Genomic DNA, 26,015 nt, shown 5'->3' with positions numbered 1-26,015 from the left:
AAATACTTGTACAGCTCATCATCTATAATTTTAAGAATCCATAAATAGTTGCCTACACGAGCAAACAGTTGGCTTCCAAAATTGCCTACCACACTAATTTGTTTTGCCGATATAAAATTTCGATTGCATGACTTTTTAGATAATTTACATATGCTTTGCTCAGTCCTACGAAAGCACTGCTAAGTATGTCTAATAAGTAAAATCCAAAAAAAATCCTTGATGATTCATTTGGAATATAAGATACTGAATTCTTTTAGATGCAGGGAGTCACTAATTACTCCCTAGTCACAAATTCATCCTCATTCCAGATCTCAAATGTAAATGTGTGCAATCTTTACGGAGCAAATTTGTGAGTGGAAAAATGCTGGGATTTAAGTCACTGTATTGGGCAAAATGTAAGCAGAAAGAATCAGCAGTAGAAAAGAGTGACCCAGAAGCTTCCTAGGACATGCTGTTTGTCGATGGCCGGAGCGCATGGGTACATTTTCACTGCAGGGTGAATCTCAAAACGTGACTGTGTTAATGCAAACTACCTTAATTTACAAGTGGTCAATGGGATCGCTTTTAAGCAAAGACATTCTTTCTTCTTAATCATTTCATAACACTTGAGCTTTTGGGTAGACAAAGATTACATGTGTTGAAGTAACAAACGTAGTGCCTTTTGGAAGAAAAAGTCTCCTTATAAAGGTCTACCTTACAACGCCACTCCTAAGAGTGAAGGCATAGTGGGTTTAGAGATTGTATTTGTCTAGTACAAATCCTTAAGCAGGATATATTCAGAAACTGAACATTTTAAAGACATACCTCCTGCTTTTGAGTATTTAAAAAAAAAAAGGGAGTGGTGGTGTAAATTTCCCCCCAGTATATTCAAGGTGATCTGCATGAGGGCATCCAAATACCATCATTAGAAAATGAAGCACCAGCCATGATAATCTCTCATAGATCAAGGTCAAGATCTAGTCTAGCTTTTGTAACGTGAAACTTGACACAAGACAAAACTTAGTGCTTTTAACAAATAAAGCATCAACAGAAGGAGTTTTGTTTCAAAAATATCTACTGAAGGGACACAGTAGGAATAAAGTAATGGGGGGTTTTTGGGCTGCCCTCAGGTGTGTTGCTAGAGGCGCTGCTGAGGCGAAAGCGGCCGGCTAGAGGGAATCCCTGCATGGGCTGTGTCTTGGTCATGCTGATCCAGTGGGCATTGAGTATGGAGACCCTCCTTAGTGAATGGAAAATTTCACTGCCAAGTGAAGCTGATTAAGATTGCTTTAATGCAAAATAGTTCAGACTGAGCTTAGAAACTTAGCAATCAACTTCAGCCTGTGCTGAAAGTAATCCCTAGCCTAGTACCTACAGAAGATGTGTAGGATCTTGTCCTGTCATGGCATTAACACAGATACAGGCAAACCGATGTGAGAGCCAGGGTAGGCAAAAATTTATTTATGACTTGTGCGTATGTGGTTAAACTTGGTGCTGGGCCTCTAAATTCCATTTGAGATAATTAAATAACCCATTTCTTTCTTTTACAACTGTATAATTCGTACAGTAGACAAGTGGATGGATATACGTGAAAATATGAATCAAAAAACCAATTTATAACCCTCAGTCTTCTGTTCCTTTCCTTTTCCTGGATGCAAAATACTACACATTGTGTCATAAATAGACCCAACAGCGATATAAATGTGATTTATCCATTTTAATCCTGCTATTTAAAATGGAAGTAACACACAGTTAGCTTGTCACGTTAAGTCTGAATCTAGACATACAGTCTTACTCAGACCTATATCCAAAATACATGAGAAAAAAATGTGTGTGGCTGCTCTTGACGTTAGCATATAGATGAAACTTCTTTACAGAGCTGAGACATCAAGAAAATCTAGTACGGTTCTCTTAGTATAATTTTGGGCCAGGAAATAAGTAGGGAATAGTATTCGGTGACCTCGCGCTTGGGCTGTAGAACTCGCTTACACGTTCATTTTATCCAGAGAAGCTTGTCTGGTCTTTTTTAATGCACTCTGCTTTCGTTATGTCAGCTCCGGTATCTGTAGCTGACTCAAGTGAAAAGATTGACATTAGCTTTTTTAACTTTATTCACAAGTGTTTGCTGCCAGACTAAAGTAAGTTGTGTGAACTGTTAACTTAGTTTGCATGTCAGTTGCCGCCTTATCACCAAACGTTTGTGTTGAGAGAATTTTGGTTGCAATATTTTTTTACACATTTTCAGTAATTTCAGCTGTGTTAATTACCATGACTAGGTATAGGCTTCTACAAATGCATGTTTATGATCACACATAAACAAGTAGCAGCCTACACAGTTTGGCACATAACTCAGTGTGCTATCACAGGAAACAGTTGTAAGATTATTTTTTTGACTGAACTTGAGCACATACTGAATTTCTTGTTATTCCATTTACTCTACTGTATAGTATATTTGGACTTGTTAGAGGTCTTCAATAGGTAACAGTTACCAGCACATAGCAGTGGAGCATTCAGAACTATAAATAAATACTTGAAAACTGGTGAATCATCTTCCACTTCTTATGAGTCATAAGCATCTTAGTGGGTTTTGCAAGTTAACAAGTTTTGGATTTGTATAATCACAACTAAAAATGAAGTTGTTGTCTGTTTATAACCTCAAAACCAGCATTTTTTTTCACTGGGGAAACTTGCTGTTGTAGAAGATATGTTAGATCTTTATTTTCAAGTATTTGCTGAAGCCTCAGAGATTATCTGAGCTTTTTTTTTTTCCATCAAGAAAAGGGGAACAAACAACTCAGCAGAGAAATTTGAGGTACTGATTTATTGTCATAGGTTTTCTTAAGAAATCCTCAAAAATAAATCAAATTTTGGTTAGAAGTACTGTAGAGCTAAACAGCTCGTCGGGCTGGCTGTTGAAGTGCCTGTGCGCTTAAACAATTCAAAAAAACCTTTTTGGCCTTGATGAAAGATGATGCCTCCTGAGAGGCTTTTCTGTTGTGGATTGGCTCCCAGTTCAACAACTTTAATCTGCCAGTGGGCCCTGGGATGCTTCTGCATTGCCTCCTGACCAGCAAAGCCACAGACCCTTGTCTTCCCAAGCACACATTCTGCCTTTCAGGAGACTGCAGCGTTGTAATTTATATCCAGGTAGGGAGCATGGGTTTGATTGTTACGCTTGACTTTTCATGAGCTTGATTCTGTGTACGGTCCCATGTCAGCAGAGACTGGTGTGCCTCGTTTGAATGTGTGCCATGAGCAAGTGTGTTTTGTTGGGTTGGAAGTGGTGGTACCAGAGGTAGGCCACACATTTGAACAAATTAGAGGTGTCCTTAGCTTTAAAATGGAAGTAGGCATTTCTCTCCCCGTAACTGTGCAAGTTAATCACGTCTAATTGAGAAGCCTTCCGAGCCTGTATCTCCTAGATTTATTAGTGTTGTCAGTGTACTTAACTTCATATCAACTTTGGAAATGATTACACAATTCCCAGCAATGCTGGTACATCATAGCATCCCTGTGAAGAAGGACAAAATGGCTGCTTATTTTTTCCAGTGAACAAAGTTGGTCCATTCCATAAATCCCAAGAAATGTTACCAAGAATTGTAATTGTAAATTCTTTGAGACAGAAACTGCAGGAAGTGCCCAGAAGCTGAACGGTTCAGGTTCTTCATTGCTACTGTATTAAATAAATAGCAATGATGAATGCTTGGGAAACCTGGCATCATCTCAGGGAAGAGAATGACTGCATGTGGGTTTGTTTTATTTCTTCCTGAATTGTCTCTGAATATAAAAGAATTTAAATGTATTGGAAACTATTATGCTTTTCTGTAAAAGGGATATGGAGCCTGCAGATCTGCTATAACTGCATCTGTGCTTGGCTGCTCTCAGTTAAAACTGGGAGTTCCTCACCAACCCACGTAGATTTGCCCAGACGTATCCGACTATTTATTCTCAGTGCATATAGGCACAATTGCATACACACATCTTTTCGGAGGACTTAGTCCAAACTGTCTTCCCTTACTAGGGTTTGCTTTGAGTTTTACAACCAGAAACCATCTAGCGCTTCTTCCCCATGTTTTGCTCTGTATAAGAGCCATCTATCAACCTTTTTCCCCTCTAAGAGGGGAAATTCATTCCTTACCCCGTTTTAATACAAAACCCACCAGCTGGTGTGACACCAAGACTGTTTAGCCACAACCACCATTCCAGAATTGAAAAAAAATAAGGGAAATTCCCTGGTTTGTCAAATTATATCTTCAGCATCTATTGTTGAACGTGTAATTCATATCAAATTACATATGAAGCATCTATTGTGGAAGCCTCCATCCTCTCATGGACCCATCAGATAACTTTTCATCCCTTGTAGCCATAAAAAATGTCACTTGGTTAAGTGTATGTGTGGCCATGTGTTTGCAAAATAGATTCTTTAATCATAGTGGAAAGTACTTGGCATCTTGTAGAGGTTTTGACGGTGCAGCAGTTGCAGTTTTGGAACATTTGGACCCCGTGAGCACAATGTGAAATCTTTATAACTTCAGTCTGGGTCTATTTTAAACATCGCTCTGAAATAAATTCTATTATGGAAGCTGTGGAAACTGTCAAAATGAGTATATTTCCTCATTTAAAGAATTAAAGAACACTAAAGCTTGCCCCAGAGCTGCTTTCCATGTTCTGCAGCATCACGGTGTGCGTCTCTGGTGTGGAAGTCCAGCTCAGCAGGGTGCGGGGTTGACATGTTTTGAAACCTGTCCTAAAATCAGCTGGTGAACCTGATGCTGTGGGAGATGTGCCTGTCGGACAAGGTGTTTCTTCCCTGGATGACTTTGTACATTCCTTTAACCCATGTCTTCTAGATGCTCACTCTGGAACAGTGTGCATCGTCTCCCAGAATTAAGGGTATTACTCCACGTTTAATTTTAGTTGCTCATTTTATCTTTTGCTTGAGGGAGGTGTGAAAGAGGGATTTCAATCTCCAGTAAATAACGACATGTCAAATGGTTGTGTGATTCTGACTTTAACTTATTTGAAGTGGCATGTTTCAGGCTTCATAAAATTGTTTTATTCTTCTCATAAGAAAGCCAACTGTAATTAGTAATTACAGTAGTTATCAACGGGATTAATACATTAGATGTCATGACCTAACATATATATTTGCCTATTTTAATGAGTCAGACTAGCAAAGAAAAGACAGTTTCATGTTAAAACTTTCAAGAAACTCTTCAGTATGTTCTTCTCTAGCAGATAAGCATTCCGATTTTGTGATTTCTTTAAGTGAAGTTGATTCATGTTCAGGTGTTAAATATAAATTCAAAACGTGCATCAGTGCACGAGTATCAATGTTACCGCACCTCGTCTGAGCGAAGTTTTCTGACAGGTGGAGTTTATTTTATCTGGCTACCTTAACTATCCAAAATCACAACTAAATGGGGATTTTTCTGTGTTTGGACAAAAAAAAAGAAATTTAAAATAAGTTTTAGATTAGTAAATTATGCTAAAAAGCTTTTAATCTTAAATTTTAAACTTTTTAAGCTTAAATTCAGAGAGATGTTGAAATTAAGAAACAGTCAAAATGCAAAAGCAAGGGACTGTAATTTGTCTCAGCATTTTGACGTTTAAAAATTACATATTATAAGAACATAATTACAAAAATTTGGTGCAAATTTCTAAGCCATTTAATCAATGTACAATTATTTATACCCTGGAAAAAAATAATCGAACTTCACGTAGTTATCATATTAATTATTTTTTATATAGCTAATGTTTAGCGCTTGTTTTATTATTAAATTGTTGCACAAAAGTTTAGTAGTAATTTTGAAATCTACCGTGCTGATGGTATTAAACTTGGATTTACCAGTTGCACATTTTTTCCTATCTATGTGGTCATATATGTTCTGTAGTAGGAAATCGAGGCATAAAACTAATACCAAGTACTGCTTTAATGGTTTCCTAGTTTTTTTCAGTGTTTTCAAATAAGGATGGTGATGCTATGCTGACTTGTTTTTTTTCAAAGAGGTTAAATTGTGTAAACATAATTGTGAACACAATTATGAACATATCATAGGTGATACATAGTATAAAATTAACTCCCATCGTTTTATTTTTGATGTTCATATTCACTAGAAGAACATATAACATGGTCTGAATCCTTCAGTGATTTATCAAGAAAGTCAAATGCCACTTTTTGTTTTCCAGGGCTTAGTTATTGAGCGGCTTGGACGCAGGCCTCTTCTCATCGGAGGTTTTGGGTTGATGGTTGTCTTCTTCGCAGTGCTTACGGTCTCTCTGACTTTACAGGTAACACTACAGTCGCTACCTATTTTTACTCTCTCTTTTGCCTATTTTAAACACCAGGTGCTCGATACCTGTTTCCCTCAGCATTCCTAGGTAAGCAAATCCTTTTAATCGGTTTTGAAATAAAGATTCAAATGTCTGTCTTTTGCTTATTATGAATTTGTTAGTTTCAAAGTGCTATGGTTAGCCATAGCAGCTTTTGTATTAAAGAGCCCTAGGGGCTTTGTCGCGTTCAGTCTCCTTTATTCAAAAAGATTCATGCATATCATGAACTATTATGAAGACAATTTTACCCATAGTTGAGTAAATAGTTTACCCATATTCTGTGTTTTTATCTTTGTTTATAATGCAGTCTTCTTGAGTCTTCTATGTCGTCCTTATTCTTAGGTTGGGATGTTTTTTTTTCCAGTAGTGAAAAATTACCATGCTTGATGTTTCTTTCAAGTTACATTTCTAATATTTTTATTGAAAATATTAAGACGTAGCCTTTGCAGAACATCTGCACTTAATTTCTCAGATGCTATTAGCAGTCAGTTCCCTGGCTATTTCAAATGATCAGAGGAGGATTATGAAACCATTCTAAATACTGACCCTGAGTAATTTTTCCTTGTTTAGCTTCCATTTTCGTAATGATGCAGTTTCTTTTTGTTCCTGAGAGCTTTTGAGAAGTAAAGCTGACGGTCTGCAGTGGCGTGGTTTTGGGTGGTCTTTCATCGAGCTGGTTTTCTGCTGTCGTTGATTCCTGTCTTGCCATTAATCTGACTTTCAAATCTAGTTTCTTGGTTGAAGAGAGTTACCCTGTCAGTTTGACTAGCAGTATGCCACACCGTTGCAAAGTTCTATTTGACTGACTTGTATGTGCAGCACAATAAAGCTTTACTTCACGTACCCGTCGTGACAACTGTAAGGCAGCTCTCTAGAAGAGAGATGTTATTGCCAGTTTTGCATGCTGAGTGAAAAAATCTCTTCCAAATCTTGTAGAACCTGGTTTGATATGTAACCTTCAGCTATTGTAAACCTCTGAAATTTGAGTACCTTTCAGTCCTTTCAGAAGTCTCTCAATGTGTTCAGTATTAGAGATTAGGTCGTGCTTTGGACAAAGGACCAGCGTACAAATAGGCTTGATCTCAGGGGAATTTGTATCTACTCCGTATTTGCACATTTTGTCTCTCGGTGCCTTTAGAGACCTTGGATCTGTGTTCAGATGAGAGCTCCAAAATGTGTAATTTTGATAGATCTACAGGTCTCTTGGTTAATGTTAATGCCTAGGAGACCATGTTTTCCATGTAACTAAAGGAGACCAAAAGAGAAAAAGCATTGGAGAATGGGGGTCTATCTTTAACACTGAAATAAATAATTACTTGTTTTAGCAAGTATACTTTTACAGCACCACTGAAGGTGGTGTTTTGTGATACTACAGTTATACATATCTTAACTAACTTTGCAAAAACACTAAAATTCTAGTAAAAATGGCATTCACGCTTTGCTGATGGATAAAAATCCACCGATGAAGAGAGAAAGGAATGGGAATCCATGGGTTTTTCCCATCTATTAGTATTATTATCAAGCATTCACATATGTGATTAAGAAAGTGTCCTGAAAACTGAGTAGAAATTGCTCGTTATATTTTATGTTCCTGTCATTTAGAGGTCTGAATAAAGAAAAATCTACTTAGAAGTAAAAAAAAGATTGCCTTGTGATGAAAATAGGCAATTCCATTTAGACTTCCCTTAAAGAGCCATTTATAGTTTGTTCTCTTTTGCCCTGTACCTGTTGTCTGCATACGTGGCACTCCTTGTCTGCAAAATCAGATTATGGCTTAAACTGTGGCTTTCACTTCCTTTGCTAAGGTTCAGGTACAGCTGTCCTACCCAAAAGAGTGCCTGTCGTGTCTAGACTTCAGCAAGGCCTTTAACTGGTGAACTTTGAATCTCTATGAGCTGTCCTAGTTGCTCTTTTTAAACATGGCTGAAATAGCTGAGGATGGAGGCGCCAAATCTGTTCAATGGAAAGAAAAACTCTTTTCTATGTTGGTTTGAATTTTAGCACAAGAAGTTGTAAACTTTCAGAGTTGGGACTCCTGTGGTGCAATAACTTGTCTAGTGTTTCTCTGCAGGAATTCCACAGAGACCAAGACCTTTAATACAAATCATCTAATAAAGTTCTACAGAAATACTGTGATTTTCTAAAGTAATCCTAGACTAAATTTGAAATAGAGATAGAATCATGGAAAACACTATCTGTTATCTGTGATTTTTTTTTATTTTTTTTTTTAGTATTGATTATATGTACAGTATACTTAACATTAATGTCTTTTATCTACCCAGAAAACCGTGCATTGGCTTCCTTACCTCAGTATATTTTGCATCCTTGCAATCATTGCATCATTCTGCATTGGACCAGGTATGTCTGTATTTTTTCACGTTTCTTTGTCTGTTAAAGCACAAGTATTTTTGCACTGGCACTATGTTAACAAATTGCTTGTAGGAAACTTCACTTTACCCTTATCTGAAGACAGCAAGGGGTCTGAGACAATAAAAGGTGACAGCCACATTCTTGATAAAAACCTGTCTACGCACACGTTCCCACTTAGCTGTCAGCATAATTGAGAACTAGTGCCTAAATTGCAATCAGTACCAAATTAAGGTGTTGGCTGTTATTGTAGGATCGCTGTGATTTTTTAAATCTATAAAAAACTCTGAGACTGGAATCTGTTTTATCAATGCTTGTGTTAGCAGTTAAATGCCAGGCAGATGTGACACTGGAGGAAGGGGACAGTTGTGTGTGGTTACTTTCTTCTCTTCCTTTCCAAGGCAAGAGGGTTTACACATACTCTCTTTAGGAAGATGACGGAAAAGGCAGATGTCCTGATGGTAGAGCTGCTGCTTGTCTGGCAGTTCTCTACTCATTGCGTGCGTTTCATATCCAATGCCCTCAGGTAACTGTCTTTGTAGGCTCTAATGAGTTTATCAGACCTATTTTCCCAGCCCAGTTTTGATTATGTGGAGATGGATATAACTTTATACACAATCCAGTATTCACAGATTGTAATTTTTGTATTTCATTTTCTTTAACAAATAACATGTTTAAGGTATAATAGGAATAATAAAGCCAGACCTTTCTCAGAAGTGTAGCACGAAAGGCCCAGAGCAGCAGTCAAGTCTTAGCAAGGGCAGTTCCGACTGGATAGAAGAGAAAAAATTTTACACTGAGAGTGGTTAAGCGCTGGAAGATGTTGCTGAAAGAGGCCATGAAATATCCATCCTTGGAGCTATTCAAAACTCAGCTGGACAAGTTCATGAGCCACTAGCCCTGCTTTGACTAGAGGCTGAACTCCAGAAGTCCTTTTCAAGCTAGTTTATCCTGTGATGCTAGTTGCATCATATCTTTGGAAAACACATTTTAGTAGGTATGCATAATATGCAAATACTTGCCTGAATGTAGTATTTCTCTAAACAGTGTTGCTCTAGCCTTCACGTACTTGATCAGAATCGGATCCTGCAGTTATCAAATAATGAAATGTCAACCAAAATTATTTGCAGATAGATTAAGAGGAATTTAATCCAAATTCAATTCACGTACAGTATAAGATGTCAAAACAGTGCTTAAATTTTCAAAGATTCTCTCACAAACTGTTCTCCACAAAAAGGTGAAAAATCGGCTGCTTTTAAGGATTTTTTTCACAGGTGTTCTGCTGTAAACCTGAAAGTAAGACTTCTGTTCCCTTGAGTTCTCGGGGTTTTTTGCATGCACCATTTATTGCCTCTTTTTCTTTATAAAGAGTTTGACATTAAACATTAATCAACTGTTTATACATCTTCACCACTTCACTTAGAAGTGATCTAATTAATTGATTGTGATTTATTTGGGGAAAGAAAGTTGCTGATATCTCATGTGACTCTAATGAAACATTGCTGTAATTCTGTGGATTCTCTTTTGGAAAAGCTGAGGGGAAAATTATGCTGCTTTAGAGGAAAATGGGGAGATCAAAATATTCCTTTTCCCCTTGATTCTGGGAAAACAGTTTGTCACTAATCTCTGGGCTTATTTCTTTGCATATGGTAGCTGACTGGAAGAAGGAAGGAGTCCAACAGGCTTGACTAGGGGCATTAACGTACCTCATGTTGGACTGTAGGTGGCCTGTGAAGACTGTTCTTCCTCACCTCCAGCTCTTCTTGCAAGGCAAATAGTGCAAACCATCTTGCAATCCCTTTGTCCTTCTGTAAGGACAAATCTGAGGTTCACCTAAGTCCCTAGTACTGCAGTCGCGTTTCTTAGACTGAGAATTTTTTAAAAGAAGAATTCAGTGGAATAGAACTGCTCTTGCATTTTGAACACCTAAGGAATGTCAAATGTTGACTTGAAACGTCTTGAAAACTTTCCTTCCAGTGCTTTAAGTAGCTCAGACAATTTAATTAAATGCAGCTGCTTGCAACACCTACTTTTGTTTTTCTCTAAAAAACTCTGTTGAAACAAACTTTAATTTTTTTTCCATATTACAGACATGTTCCACTGACTTTTAGAACATGCAGATCAGTATGTTCTTACATGTATTTCCAGCATGTTAAGATTAACCCTCTGTATTTCTCCTTCACCTCAGCATTCTTCAGAATGGATTCTGGTTTTCTTCATTTAGCTTCTTTCCTTTTACCAATGTTATTCAGGATTTTCTATTGTACTTTGCAGTCTTTGGAGAAGTGTCTGCAGATACATGCAAGACAAACAGCTTTTGTTTGACATTACTTACTTGCTTTCTACAGGAATTCTTTAAAATTAAATCTTCTTTTGTGTTTTTCATTGTGCTCATTTCTTTTAAAACCAAAGAATATTGACCCTGTGCCAGTAGCTACCTAGTTGGCCACTCCAGCTTCCTTGTGTGTGTTCAAACTTTTAGAATACCTGACAATAGAGGGAATATCTTAGTAGCATTGAACATTGCTTTGTTTTCTATGAAAATTTTGTTAATTGACACTTCACCTGTTGAGATGGAGTTGAGAAGAATCATATTGTGGTTCCTCTGTAAATCAATAGCAATATTTTAGCTGACTTCAATGGGGCCGGATTTATCTTCAGTGAAACTTTTCTGTTCTATTTAGTGGGGCCTAGGAGATCTAAACTACTTGGCTACCTCTTAGCTGGGAGCAGTTCTCTTTCAGAATATGAAAGCAGCTTCCATTATTAGTCATGTTTTACGATGGATGAATAAGAAGAGGACATACATATTTTTCCTGAACAAAGAAAGTATTACCAAAAAGTGAGACATCCACTGCTTTTTGTATCACGAGGCACAACTTCAGTATTTGAGTGCAATTACTGCGTCAAGTTCTACTCCCACCCCCCAGTACAGGAAAGACATCAATAAGCTGGGGCGAGTCCACTGGAGAGTCACCATGTCAGGGACACAAGTCCTGTGAGAAGGGACTGGGTGAGCTGGACTTGTTCAGCCTGGAGAAGAGACAACTTTGGAGACACCTGAGGACAGCCCCAGTACCTATGAGGAGGGTGTTAACGATGACGGAGCGAGGCTCCTCTTGGTGTTGTGTCGTTGGAACTCTTCAGAGACAAAAGGCATATGCTGAAAGATGCAGAGTGACTATAAGGAAAAGCTTTTTGCTTATAGACACTCGAGCGAGGAGACCAAGGATTCTGAGTCCTACTACACAAAGAACAAAACTGAATCGTTTGTACTTCTGCTTTTTTATTTTGGAACTCTGTAGGCCAGTGGGAAATATGTATTTCTGGGTCTTCCTAGGTAGGGCAAGTGCTACTCACTAGCAGTTACAGGCTTTTAAAAATAGGCTTTGTTTTGTTCAAAACTATGCTGTGACAGTTACACTAATATACCCTATACGTGGCAGATACAGCATACACATGTGTATGTATATCATACATATACTAAGGAATTAAGTTTTTTTATCAGGGAAGTGTGCAATGCCGGTGGAGTGTCATGGCACACAAAAATGTAATTTCTTTAAATGGGAAAGTCTCTGCTGAAAACTAACCGTATCTTTCATTTCCTGCTCATGTTAGAGTTTTAGCAAGAGGAAGGAAGTAGGAAAGAACACATTTTTTAATACATCTCCAATGCAGTGGCTCTTAGAGAGTATCTAGAGAAAAGTACAGAGCAAGCAGGGGAGACACTTTTACAGAAAGAGTACACATTATTTTCAGCTTAGCTTAGGGTCTTCCTGAGACATAGTTTCCAAGATTTTCATTGTCGTCCATGAACATGTTCCTTCTCTGTCTGAAACTGCAAAATTTTAGCATCCTTTAGCAAAGAAATCTACATGTCTGACACCTCTCTTGCATGGAGACATCCTTTGTTTTGCCTTGTGTGATGTCCTTTTGGTCTTGCATTGCAAGAAGTGGAACAATCGGTCTCTTCCTCCCTCTTCAAGTTTCTTGTGATCTTGTAAACTTTTATTTTATCACCTCAGATTTTCCCAGACTGAATGGCTATCTCCTATTGCTTTCTTCTCAGTGATATTTTGTGACACCCCTTTAGCAGGAAAATTTCACACTTCAGTACCTGCTATTCTTTTGCAGCAGTCTGGTAGTTTAACAAGACAGGGCTGAAGTTTGGAAATAACTTTCCCGCCTTTCTGCTCGGTAAAAGGGCTTTTCCCCAAGAAAATTAATTACATACTTTTTATTAATAAGTTGCAGGTTTTTAATGTTTTTGGGTACTATTGTCATGGTATTACTAACACTTAGTATATTATTTAATTACTTATGTAGTTATTTAGAGCATTTCAGCATTCTTCAGAGTAAAACGCACATGGTTTGTAATGATTCTGCAGATACAGGCCTTCATCTAGGACGAATTCAGTTTACTTTGTTGAGCTATTGGTACTTGGAAGAATTATCCCACTTAAAAATAGTAAATAACATGAGGAATACTGCTATAACTTTCTAGAGCATAAAATTGCCTTTAAAAATACAATATTTTCTCTCTTGTTAGAACATCTGATACTTTCTTGATAGCTTAGATGTTGTGTGGTCTCCCACTTTCTGATAGCATATGGATGAGTCCCATCTGCTCCTTTACAGCTAGGATCAGCTGTTACTGTAAATTGTGGGGTTTTTTTATTTGTTTCTTTTTTCTGAACTCAGCTTTTCAGCTTGCAGATGTTTTTCAGGCATATTGCTAGGGACTGAAACAGTAATGCTAATAACAGGTACATTTAGGCGTGTGTGTTATTTGGTCCTTCATAATTATTATTAAAAGACAAAACAGCAGTAAGCTTTCATGCATTGACTAAAAAATTAAAGGGACCCTTATGTTCAAGATAGTCAATCTATGATCTGAAAGAAAAATACCCTTCAAAAATTGCTTATCATTTTATAAATTAAGGAGCCATGCTGTTCCAGACAGTTGCTTCATTGTGCCCATTTGGTTAATTATACACGAGTGAAGATACTTGGTTGCAGAGGAACATACTGTTTTCCAATATTACTTCTGATTATGGGAACACATTAATTAATAATTTTACAGTTTTCATGTCAAGAAAAACTCAGAAGTTTCATGGAAATGTTTCTCCTGGTCTCACATTTGACCTGAAATATATACATGATACGTTTCAACTGAAGAATTGTCATCCAGCAAAGGGTAAATAGAAGGGACTGAAGGGATTGGTTCTGGCTCCTAAGGAGCCAACAAGCCAAAAAAAAAATAAAAATCAAAGAAAAATAGTAAGAGAACATTTTCAGTATCTCCACAAATCATTTGTGCTGTTTGGGTTAGGCATCATGAGCAAATACATTGATTTGGAATGACTGAGTGGGTAAATAATGTGCAGCTCCTTGGAAATTTGTGTAGTGATAGATGGGCTTACATATGAAATGTATTCCTTCTTTAACCTTGTCTTAGTATTTAAGGAAAAAGAAAAAGCTAAAAGCAGTTATCCCTGCTTCCTCAGTTAAACCTGTGTGGCTGCCTCTTCATGAACACTGAAGCATGTTGAACTGTGCTTGCAGAATCTGTCTCTTTCAGGAAGAGCACACTAAAATCTGACTTAAACACAGAAAGTGTAGGTTCTGCTTATTCTTACCTGTTTACTTGAATTCCCAGTTAATCCACTGTGCCTTTGCAACAGTTGCTGAGCAAACGTTTTTTGATTTTGCTGGTTAATTGAAAAATACCTATATGCATGTGTGTGCATTGGGTGATCGGAGGTAGTTTTATAAAGTTGCTGGAGATTGATCCCTTTTATCCACCAGCCAAATAGTTAAAAAAAACCCCACCAAACCCAAAAAACAACAGCAGGAACAAAAACAACTGACCCGGAATGTGTCCAATCAAGGAACAGTTTCCTTATTTGCCTTCAGGGATGTGACTCCACCTGCCAGGGAGGCTGTCATGTGTTCTGGGATGAGGGTCTTTCAGTCTTTGGTTTTGATGGTGTTCCAATTTGTATTAAAAAAAAAATTAAACATCTCTGATCCAGAAAATGGCTCTTCTGCCATGTGTCAAGAGATTCACCCCAGGTGGTGGAACATGTTGGGGGGGAAAAACCCAATGAACTGATTAATTGAGGATTACAGCAATGTTGGCATGGACTTCCAGATAACCTTCCCAATGGAAATAAGCACGATAAAGATAGAGTGAGACCCTGAGAACTTTGGAAACTTGGCATAAAGCATTTCCATGCACTATCTTTGCGTGAAGATTTATTCATATTTTTGCTGTAGAAGAATATTCTGTTTAATTGTAACATCCTTCTATCCAGTTTTGATAAACGGAGGAGGCAATGCTGCAGAGAAGGGAAAGGAAACCATGGTGGGGGAGGTTAGGTATGATGCCTGTCTTTAACTGAATGAAAGGGTGGGAGGAGGTGGACTGTTTTAATAATATACCTGGCTTTGAAGCAATCCGTCCTTTATCAACTTCTTTCAGAAACTGAAAAAGTTTGAATTAAATTTTTGCATATTTGGTGGCTCTGGAAACACAATGAACTGGAGCACTGGACTTATTTTACCATTGGGAATAAGTAGAAATAACCCAAAACCCTATTGTTGCAGTAAGACCTGTAAAAAGTGTTTGTGTAGCACAAGTGTGTTGCCCTTCATTCAACCGCTGTAGGTGGGAGGGAGGTCAGTCACACATATGCTCAGGCAGACGAGCGGTAACATTCCCTCTCCTAGGGAACATTCCCCGGGACTCCCTTGGAGTCCTCTGGAATGATAAAAATCAACTTGTGTTACAACAAGCAGGAATACTAGGTGGAAGTTACAGAAATCTGAGGAGTTGCTTTTATAACTGTTGCTTGATTATCATAAATCAAACCATCTTTGTGCAGGAATTTTGTATTATTTTGGTAGCACTTCCAAGTTTGAGATTAGTAATTTGTTTGAAATCTCACTTCATGTTTCACAGCTTACTCGTTTCTAGTAATAGGACATGTATAACTGTATGCAGTTGGAGAGAAAAAGAGGCTTAGCAACTCAGGAATAGGGTGAGGATTTAACGCCATCCGAAAATGCCAGTTAGCTAAGGGAGACTATAAGAACGATATCTATAAGTGTCCCATGGAAAACTTCTCCCTAGCTATTTGTATTTTATCTAAATAATTTGAAAGATTGTTTTATACTAACACTCTATATGCACATTCTTTCACATATTTTCTTAGAGACCTAATGCATCATATTGTCATGCACTGTCTCTCTATATTGTCATGTGAAAAATGCTCATTGTGTTGTCATGTGTCATGTCATCATTTTTGAGATGAAGACTTAGAGCTGAATGTTAGAGCACAAAACTGCTCATGCAGCAGTTTGCCAGGAAGGCTGCCAAAAGGGCTACTGTGAAGGTGAACAAGATAGATTTTTATATGAAAAGATGCAGAATAACTTTATAGTGTCTAACAAAAAAGACTGAGAATAGGATTTCTGTTTCTAAATACATGGGCAGAAGGGAGAATAACACTGACAAGAGAGAATAAACTGAAGGTAAATATTGCTGCAGAAAATCACAACAAAAACCCAATCCTAGGTGCTGGCTAGCCATTAATAAATTTAGAATAGGAATTGGAAGAAAACTTCTAACCACTAGAGGACCTGAATTCTGTATCAGCTTTGCAATGTAAATAGCAAAAGGGGAAACTAAACACACAAGTTTTATAAATTTCTAAAAGGACTGTATGAAATACTGCCTGAAACAGCTGAGGATTGGATTTGAACCAGGTGATCCAGCCTGATCCTGGGTTCCTTTATCTCCGAGTCCCATGTTCTTCCTTCATCTCTAAGTGAGATGCTTGATCCTCTGTATAAAGTCTTTCTTTTTTTTCCATTTGTCAAAAAGCCCATGTGTCTGCAAAGACGAGCATGTTCTCAGAGAGGATTTTCTAGCTGGTCATTACATAGAGCATGTAGCCCATGACTTCATTTACATCAACAGCTGCTATTTTTAAATCAGTGGTACTACAGTGAGAAGATAGCACGAATCTGGTTAATCCTTACACAGAGGCTTCAGGGCATCTGACTTTACAGCGTTATTACTGTCTAATGTCTTAGAAGTAGTTACTCTGGTCCTAAATCCTGTAGGTATTTCTGTGGATGAGCGGCGCTTCCGTTCAGAAGGGACTTCAGTGCTGACTTCAGTGGAGTTTGTGTAAGGTTGAATTTAGTGTGAATAGGATCAAATGAGAATCAGTGTGATTTTGCTTCAATTCCTTCTTTTAAAATAAGTTCCTATTCAGTATGTGTAAGGATGACAAAATGAGATCAGTGGTATGTTTCTGGTCACCCTGTCATCACAGAAAAGGGAAATTGGTAAAATTCATTCTGTAATGGCATTTGAAAAAATAGTAATTTTGTAGTAGCAAGATCTTAATTTTTCAGCTGTTGCTTTTTAGAGTGTTGCATTTTCAGACACAGCTAAGAAACATTAACAAACAAGACCACTTCAGGAAAAAAAAAAATCACTTACTTTTGGTCTCTTTTTTGAGAGTTTTGTCTTATAATTGAATTTTATAATAGTTATCACGGTTTATGGAGTGTAAGTGAAGTCTTTACTAGCACAGCTGAACACAGACACAATAGAAACGATGATGGTGTATTCAGCATGTGTTAAATTGACATTATGAAGTAAACAAAAGGAGACTCAAAGGAAATCATTGCTGTGCCCTGAGGTGCATCAAAGATATTTTGGTATTTAAAGTTTAAATCAGCCGGTGCTCTTACTCTGAATGCCAACATGCAGCTGTATTGACAGCAGAGTGGTTGTGATAAAAGGGTCATATTGAAAGTCATGAGGTTTGTTCAATCTGAAACGCCATCAGGGACAAAAAAGTATCTTCTCTTGGATGTGAAACACAAACAAAGGTGTGATTGCACACACGTAGACATAAAAGTACTGAAATGAAAGGCAGCATCAGTATTATTGCCTGAAATAGGCATTTACAGAAGCTTTGTGTGATGTTGTGTTAGCTTCTCCACTTAGAGTGGGATGTAAGAATTTCTAATGTTCATGGCCTCCCACAGAGGCATTATTTTAGTACACTTTCTTTTAGTACACTTTGAGAAAGAGTTTGAAGCTTGCTTGAGTGGAAAAAACCTTCTCTTTGTACTAGAAAAGTGTATCATGTTAAAAAGAAACAAATAAACTTGTGTTGCTGTATATGTAATTAAAAAGTCATAGATTTGAAAGTTTAGATTCATTTTCAAAATGTCTTTTATTCTGTAAACTAGAAGCTTTTACAGTCTTTCCAGGAGGGTAAGCATCCTTTGCTAATGTCAGATAGTTCCTGCATCAAATAGGAAGGGTATTTATGCAGAAATAACCTTTAGTTTTCCTGGGTATTTAAGAAAAGGTTTGGTTTGGTTTTTTGATGTTTGTAAGGCTTTTGTGGGCACAAAGGTAGATTTAAAACATGCTGCACTAAAAGCAGTTAAATATTCCAAATATGAGTTACAGTTCAGTTCAGGAACTCATAATAACCTGGAGATACATAATTATCATGCGATACATACCAGTCTCAGTTGAAGATGTGCTGAGGGATCTCTGGCCCCATCCTCTGACCTGTTTTGCTACTCCATTGCTGCAGACTACCATCCATCCAACCGAAGTAGCCTTAGGGTTGGCATTTTAGCCTCTCAGCTGCCAGCCATCACAGCCTGCCATATTATTGGGGCTGGTTCTCTTTAATTCCTTTACCAATGACCTGGATGAGAGGATTCAGTGCACCCTCAGCGAATTTGCAGATGACACCAAGTTTGGCAGGAGTGCTGACCTGCTTCAGGGTAGGAAGGCTCTGCAGAGGGATCTGGGCAGGCTGGATTGATGGGCCGAGGCCAATGGTATGAGGTTCAACAAAGCCAAGTGCCGGGTCCTGCACATGGATCACAACAACCCCGTGCAGCGCCACAGGCTTGGGGAAGAGTGGCTAGAAAGCTGCCTGGCGGAAAAGGATCTGGGAGTGTTGGTAAACAGCTGGCTGAATATGAGCCAGCAATGTGCCCAGGTGGCCAAGGTAGCCACCAGCATCCTGGTCTGTATCAGGAGTAGCGTAGCCAGCAGGACGAGGGAAATGATTGTCCCCCTGTACTTGGCACCGGGGAGACCACGCCTCAAATACTGTGTTCAGTTTTGGGCCCCTCACTACAAGAAAGACATTGAGGTGCTGGAGCATTGCCCAAAGAAGGGCAACGAAAGTGGTGAGGCAATGAAGCTGGTGAGGGGTCTGGAGAGCAAGTCTTAGGAGGAGCGGCCAAGGGAACTGCGGTTGTTTAGCCTGGAGAAAAGGAGGCTGAGGGGAGACCTTGTTGCCCTCTACAACTACCTGAAAGGAGGTTGTAGCGAGGTGGGGGTCCATCTCTTTTCCCAAGTAACAAGTAGTAGGATGAGAGGAAACACCCTCGAGTTGTGCCAGGGGAGGTTTAGATTGGATGTTAGGAAAAATTTCTTCAGCAAAAGTGTTATCAAACATTGGAACAGGCTGCCCAGGGAAGTGGTTCCGTCTCCATCCCTGGAGGTATTTAAAAGACGGGTAGACATGGTGCTTAGGGACATGGTTTAGTGGTGGTTTTGGCAGTGTTAGGTTGATGGTTGGACTCGATGGTCTTAAAGGTCCCTTCCAACCTGAACGATTCTATGATTAATGCCATTGCTTTAATTTATGTGGGCTGTGAAGCACAGCAACAGATCCGCTTTACCTTTCCTTCTCAGGTTTTCTCTAACAATGGAAAAAGCTGCCTACGCTTGGGGCAGGATTATTTTCAACTGCTTCAACTAAGTCAAGGAGATGAAAGGATGGGAAGTTTAAGGCCTTCACGTGAGAATTTATGTGTTGGTTGCCTTTCAGTGAACCAACTGAGTTTTGGGGCTGCTAAGAAATAAACTAGACTTGCTTTCAATCCGGCCATGTCTTCACTGAATTTGGGGGAGGGGGGGGGCAGAGATAACATGCCCCTTGAATATATGAAATACAGTGTCATTCAACTTATATTTTGGGATTAATACCTGGTTTATTTTGTTTGAATACCTCTCTCTTTAAAGAACAGCACTGAGCAAATGTGTAGATTTTAACAGCTCTGTTACAGAACTGATTTCAATTCTTTATAATTAGTGGAAGTTCAAAAGAAAAATGAACCCCTAGTATTTTAAAGGTAACTGTATCTGTCGATAATGGAATTGCTGGAGATGACACATGGAGTTCTTAGCAGCAGGGAAACTTAGGAACTTTGTCCCTTTAACAATAGATTTTACAAATTATCTTAATTGAAGCTTTCAAAATGTGAATGCTTTGACATTTGAGAGCACTCCTCTTACCTGAACTAGCGTGTTTTCCTGGGTGATCATTAATTACTTGCTGATGGTTCATAACTCCAACACTTAAGAAATTTACTGCTGGAAAAATGCATCCATGAGTTTTAGAGCTTCATGTAACCGTGAAAAATTGATTTATTCAAAAGCTGTGTAAGTAACTTAGGTACATTATTCAGATTAATGGGGACTGCATATAGAAAACCTAGTAAAAAATACACTGTTTCTTCTGTGAATTAGTATAAAATATTTATACTTACAAAAGTGCAAACTAATAAATATATAGAACAGTAGATGTAGAACTAATGAATGCAAAACAATGAAAATATTTTATTTTGCTTGTACTCAGGCACAATGCATAGCAAAGTTCTAAGTTAATCTCATCTATTTTTGGCTAAACTCCATGGCTAGCATTTAAATGCAAATGTTTACTGGTTTTATGTTGCAATGGAAGTTGTTGTAGGGTCTAGACAGTGTTTCTTGATAGCCAGCCTACTATGTAGAAAGCTAAGTAAACAGTAGTTAGAGACTTTTTGGGGAAAAAATGGGTCAGAAGGACAATTGCATGAATAAGGGTAGTCTGATGGTGTCAGTTTGACTGAGTAAGCAGTTGCTTCCTCTGAATCTCCAGATGTTATCTGTCCTACTCTGGAAACTTCACTTTTTTGGGAACGCTGAGTTATGACGTTGGCGGATTCTTTCTGAATTTCATCAGAAAGAGGATTTATATCTTTCATTGCAGCAGGACTGTTACTGTCTTTCTTCAAGCTGGTACTTCTAGTCAAAGGGCACCTTCTGGCTCTCTCTTCATTTTCCTTTCTGCTCGGTAGCAAAGAGATACTGCTATTTGCTGTATCTATGTTGGTTATCAGCCACAGTAAGGAAAATAAAATATTTTATTGTCCTACATTCATTAGTTCTACATCTACTGTTCTCCATACCCTGCCTACCATCCTGGAGCAGCAGCCAAATTCTTTAATCACTAGCATTTGAGGCCCCATGTCCTAAAGACTTCAGCAGTTTCCAGAAATCATAAACAGTGAAGACATGGTCCATTACCCATCTTAAACAGGAGGAGGAGGAGGACAGGGAGAGACTCTTCTGTCCCAGCTTCTCTGAAAATGCGGTCCGCTCTTGGGGGCCTTCAGGATGAATGCAGCTATACAATGACATACTTGTGCACTGCTACTATGATTAATTTGTTTGTTAAAATATTTCACGAGGAAAGCCTGACATGCCACACTGAGTTTTCAAGACTGTTTTAGCTTGCATAGGTTCACAACCAGCAGCGTTTTGTGCTAATGGGCTGTCAACCTGAATTCCTGACAGGGAAATCATGTCTGATGACTTTCTATTTTTTTTCAGTAGATTATTGTAGAAGTAATAAGCCTAGACTAGATAGGGGGTGGCTTCCTTTCTGTTTTCAGTCCTGCCATAGTGATGTGACTGTACAAATATTTCACTTACCTAGGACTGATCACACTTCCGAGTCTCTAATTCAGGTATTTCCACAATACTGCCATCTGTATGGTGGATGAAAATGTAAGGGACACTTCCTGTCCTTTTATTAAAGTAAAAACTCTAATCATTGATCTCATCAAGATCATTGTTTTAAATAATGTAATATTAACAGAAGTGATGTTGATCAGTATTTGATCATCATTGCTGAGAATAATTATAAATTAATTATATCATAAAGACTCTTAGTCATAGCTCAGTAAAGAACATTTTTCTTCATGTTCAAATAGAAGAATAGAAAGTCAGGCTATAACTAGTGTTCTGATATGATAAAGTGTGTCTGAAAATATAGCAGAAATGTTTAAAAGGCTATTTACATGTAGTTAGAAATTGGGTGTATTTTATTCTCCTGTAGTTATGCAGAATTATAATGGTGAAGCAAAAAGAAATATTGCTAAGTACCACAGTAGAAATTTAATGTTGATGTTCAATTTTTAACAACAACAACAAAAAAAAGCCAACACAAAAAAAAAATCACAAAATACCCCACCAGATTGAAAGTGTTATCAAAACACTAAAAAACGATGTATTGGATTTGTACAGCAGTTGGCAGAATGGCCTATGTCTGGACTGCTGTTTTTTATTACAATAAAAAAGGCCAAAAGGAAAAGCTGTTTAAAAAGTGAAGATACTACTCAGGCTTCCAGGAAACAACTGTATTTAAAAGGAATTATTATAACTTATGTAAAGAACTATATCTTAAAAGTACTGAAATTGTTGGGGTTCATCAGTTATGTAGTAAATATCTTGCCTTCACTGAACAAATATTGAGAGAAAAATGATTGTCAGTAAATGCTCATAGAATTCTGCTTGAGAACGCTGCCTTATGGAACTAAAAATTATAGGAAAATGCACTAATTATTTGGGAGAGGGAGAGCTTCAGTGAAGAAGAAATTATCAGGTGGTTCAGATAAGGGTATTCTTATGTCTTTTGCGTTACAAAATTACATAGAATTTCTGCTTTAGAAATAGTTACCTAAGTGGACGTGGAAAGATTATTGTGTGGTTTCCTCATTAATAGCCTTGTTGTTGTATGTCGATCATTTTAGTGTAAATTACCTGACAACTAAGAATTAACATTTTAACTGATGATGTTGCAACAGAGTATATCAATATTTTTGTTCTACGCTATTGCTTAGTTTATTTATACCCTGTAAGGTGTGGATTACGTTGCACCAACAAAGTTCAGAATAACTCCAGAACTGGCTTTCTATATGCTGTTAGAGTAACAGGTTTTATAGATGCTAAACCCTTTCCACAAAATACTGTATTAAAAACTAGATTGTTAATGACTATTGGTACTAATTATTATGTTGCTGGATTTTTGCCAGGCTTTGTATTACTGATGTTTTCTAATTTGGTGCTACGGTTTGCACTTTTGGTTTGCTATAGACTGACTACTTAACTTTAAACGTTCTTTATTCAGACGGCCTTCAATCTAAGGCAGAAAAGACCACACTCTTCAAATGGTATGAATTAATGTGGTTAATGAACTATACTGTTTTATACAAGCAGAGTGCCTGTTTTTCTTAATTCTGCGGTAGATGAGCTCACCAGTTCTCCCGAGGAGAAGAGCTGGAGACTGAGAGCAGAGTCTGTAGCATGAAGCTGTGACTCAGTGCACCCCTATCACATGTTCTGCTCCCATTTCTCTCAACAGGATTAGCTGGACAATACAGCTCTCACATGTGACTATGTAATGTTATTTGGTGGGGTATTAGTCTATCAAATACGATGTACAAGTTAAAATAATATGACGGGTTACAGAACACCTCTTTGAAGACCGAGATAAGTATTTAGTAAAATTGTTCTTCTCTCTGTAGAGCCATAGAGATGGAAGAAACTCAGTAGTTGTATTGCATCCCTCATGGGCAGTGCTCCCACAGTATATTTTCCCATGGGGTTTGGTGGCGTTTTTTTGGGATGTTGGTTGGGGTTTTCTGTTTGGGGTTTGTGTTGTTTGTTTTGGTGGGTTTGTTTTGTTTTGTTTTGTTTTATAGCTAAGGCCTGGGTATAAACTAACAGCCTTTTGCTTTCTCACTGAAGAATACTGGGTTGTTTTTCCAGCAGTTTTCTTTCAGGATATTTGTCTCGCTCCCATTGCTTCTCTCCCACACCTGCCCTCTAGAGTTGTCTTTTGCCCCTTGACTTGCAAATACTGAAGCCTTTCATTGAGATAGTACTTAATTTCCCAACCCTATTAGGATGTATCAGTCTTTTCTACGTGCCTTGCCTTGTAGTCAAAAACTGTTCTGCTTGATCTTGTCTAGAGCTGCACAGACTTTCTTTTTCCAAAACAGAACATTGTTATAAAGTACTTGCCTATTTTCTCAAAACGTCTCACTTTGAAGACTCCGTATCTCAAAGCATGGAGTTTGAGAGTGTAGGAGCTCTTGCCCTAATCAGGGCTCTCAGGATTTCCAGACTCCCTCCTGTATGGGTAGAATTTGAAGTGCTGAGTCGTGCAGGAGGCCACTAGGCTGTGTGGCCATGGGTGGTCCTCCTGCTGGGACTGGAAACCCCACGGCTGGTGGTGGAGACACTGCCTGAAGATAGAGTTTTGTCCTGAGTGTGTATTGAAAGATGAGCTGCTGGCTCAGAGAGTGAGTTCCTTTCTCTTTACTGGTTCTTAGGGCACAGAGATTCCATCGCCTTTAGAGGCGTTCTACCAATGTAATAAATCTCCCCGATTTGTATTAGGCATTTATTCTTCTAACAGTTTCGTTTCATAAATCATATATGTAGCCATGACTTCAACTCCCAGTTAGGTACTGGATAAAACCAGAATGAGGATCTCAGTATTTTCTTTCCTTTTTCATGTTTTCTGTATTCAGATTTTTGCACTGAATTGAGTAATGTCTGCTAAGCAGTATTTATTTGTAAGCGCTCACTGAACAAAACAATGTCTACTTAATTTTTCATAAGAAAACATGTTGATACTTGTGCAAATTTAAATATATATTTGAAAATCTGTAGCGTGTATACCAAGAATATTATTTCTGTTCATGCATAAAGGACTATTGGATTGAGATTCTGGATGTTTACCAGCAAATGACATTGATTCTAAGTGTAACTGGACTAATTATGGAGGGTAGTGAATAAAATACACAGATATAGAGGTATTGTTGCATGTCTAATTGTGTCATGTGGGCTTAATCTAGTTTCATTAAACAGCCCACTGGTATACAAGTCCTGCAATAGGAAATTTGTTATTTCCGATAGGTATAGCATGCTAACAGATGTAACAATCTTTCTTTAATGGCACTGCAGTATGTTAAGAGCTTCTTCCATTATGTTCACTGCAATGCTGAAAAGAACAGTGTATTAGAAATGAATCACTATAATTATTGTGGTCAATGCATTACCTCTTTAAATTCATGTTCAGAAGCTACTTTGCTGAAAAACTCCTACAGGAAATCCTAATATACATTTTTGGTTTTATGATCAGATCTAAAATAAAGCTGTTTCCCTGAAAATTGTGTAGAAAGCCTTCCAGGGGAAACGCTAATGCTAGGTTCATCTCCCATGAGAAAGAACATCAGTTAGCTTTTTTGTGAAATGATTACACCCACGTTCAAACACATATTAAAGTTGCAAAACCCATGACAAAGACTGTTTCAAAAAATACAGTGGTTTGGTTGGATTCCTTCTGGCTGTGGTTTCCAAGTATCTGTATTGGAACACAGGCCAGTATGGACTCATCCAACCTAGTGATTGTGTAGAGAACCTCACAATGAGACTGACTTTGTAAGGAATGGTTGGTGAGGTGCCGTATTATTATGACTCAACCACTCAAAAAGTAAGGTGGAAAATCCTGGGATTTTGTGAAGAGGAAGTGAGGGAGGCCCAAGCCTGCACCCACAGACTGAGTAGTAGCACACTGCAGCCTGGATCCAAACTGACCTAGTCAAAGCATGCTACAGCTTCCTTCAATCCCATGCACCCAGATTTCTTTCTCAAATAAATCAAGCTCCAGGAGAAAAGGAGTCCTTGAACACACCTCTGACACCTTGAAATGGTTGGGGATGGACTCCTGGAGCTATCAGTTCAGCTGATCTCAGGTGTCTTCACTGTTTGTTTCTTAAGGCTCTACATTTTTCCTTCAGGTTGCCCTAATTTCTTTTTCACTTCACGTGGTTGTGGAGTGTGTTCTTCACAGAGATGTGGTTCTTGGGAGGCATTCGCATCCCCTGCTCTGCATCCTAGTAAGATCAAGTCTCAGCTCTTCCAGGCATATAGCAACATACAGCAACATACAAACTTCCTTCAGTTTCTCTTTTCAGGCTCCTTGGTTCTTCAATGTAATTTGTCTTAAGTCATCCCTTTACAGAAACTGACTTTTCTCTGTTCTGTGATGTGCTGTGGAGATGCTTGTCTATCCACGAGAAAGTCTGGAGGTCTGTCTGTGCCACCTTTCCCATTCCTCTACAGAATATTTGAAAGAACTCCGAGCAGCTGCTAATTTCCT

General features: G+C 38.2%; 1 protein-coding gene across 1 annotated transcript in view; it reads left to right on the top strand.

The window, feature by feature from the left end:
- SLC2A9 (solute carrier family 2 (facilitated glucose transporter), member 9) overlaps window positions 1–26,015 on the top strand; it is a 112,042-nt gene that overhangs the window by 62,566 nt on the left and 23,461 nt on the right. The window contains exons 9-10 of the mRNA XM_009880537.1: window positions 6,169–6,270; window positions 8,595–8,670. Of these exons, the coding sequence (XP_009878839.1) occupies window positions 6,169–6,270; window positions 8,595–8,670 (178 nt within the window). The remainder of the gene's footprint in view (window positions 1–6,168; window positions 6,271–8,594; window positions 8,671–26,015) is intronic.

The sequence above is a fragment of the Charadrius vociferus genome, unplaced genomic scaffold (genome assembly GCF_000708025.1).
Source record: "Charadrius vociferus isolate BGI_N301 unplaced genomic scaffold, ASM70802v2 scaffold603, whole genome shotgun sequence".
Taxonomy (NCBI): Eukaryota; Metazoa; Chordata; class Aves; order Charadriiformes; family Charadriidae; genus Charadrius; species Charadrius vociferus.
Note: the sequence above shows the minus strand (reverse complement) of the source record. Positions and strands in the feature narration are given on the sequence as shown.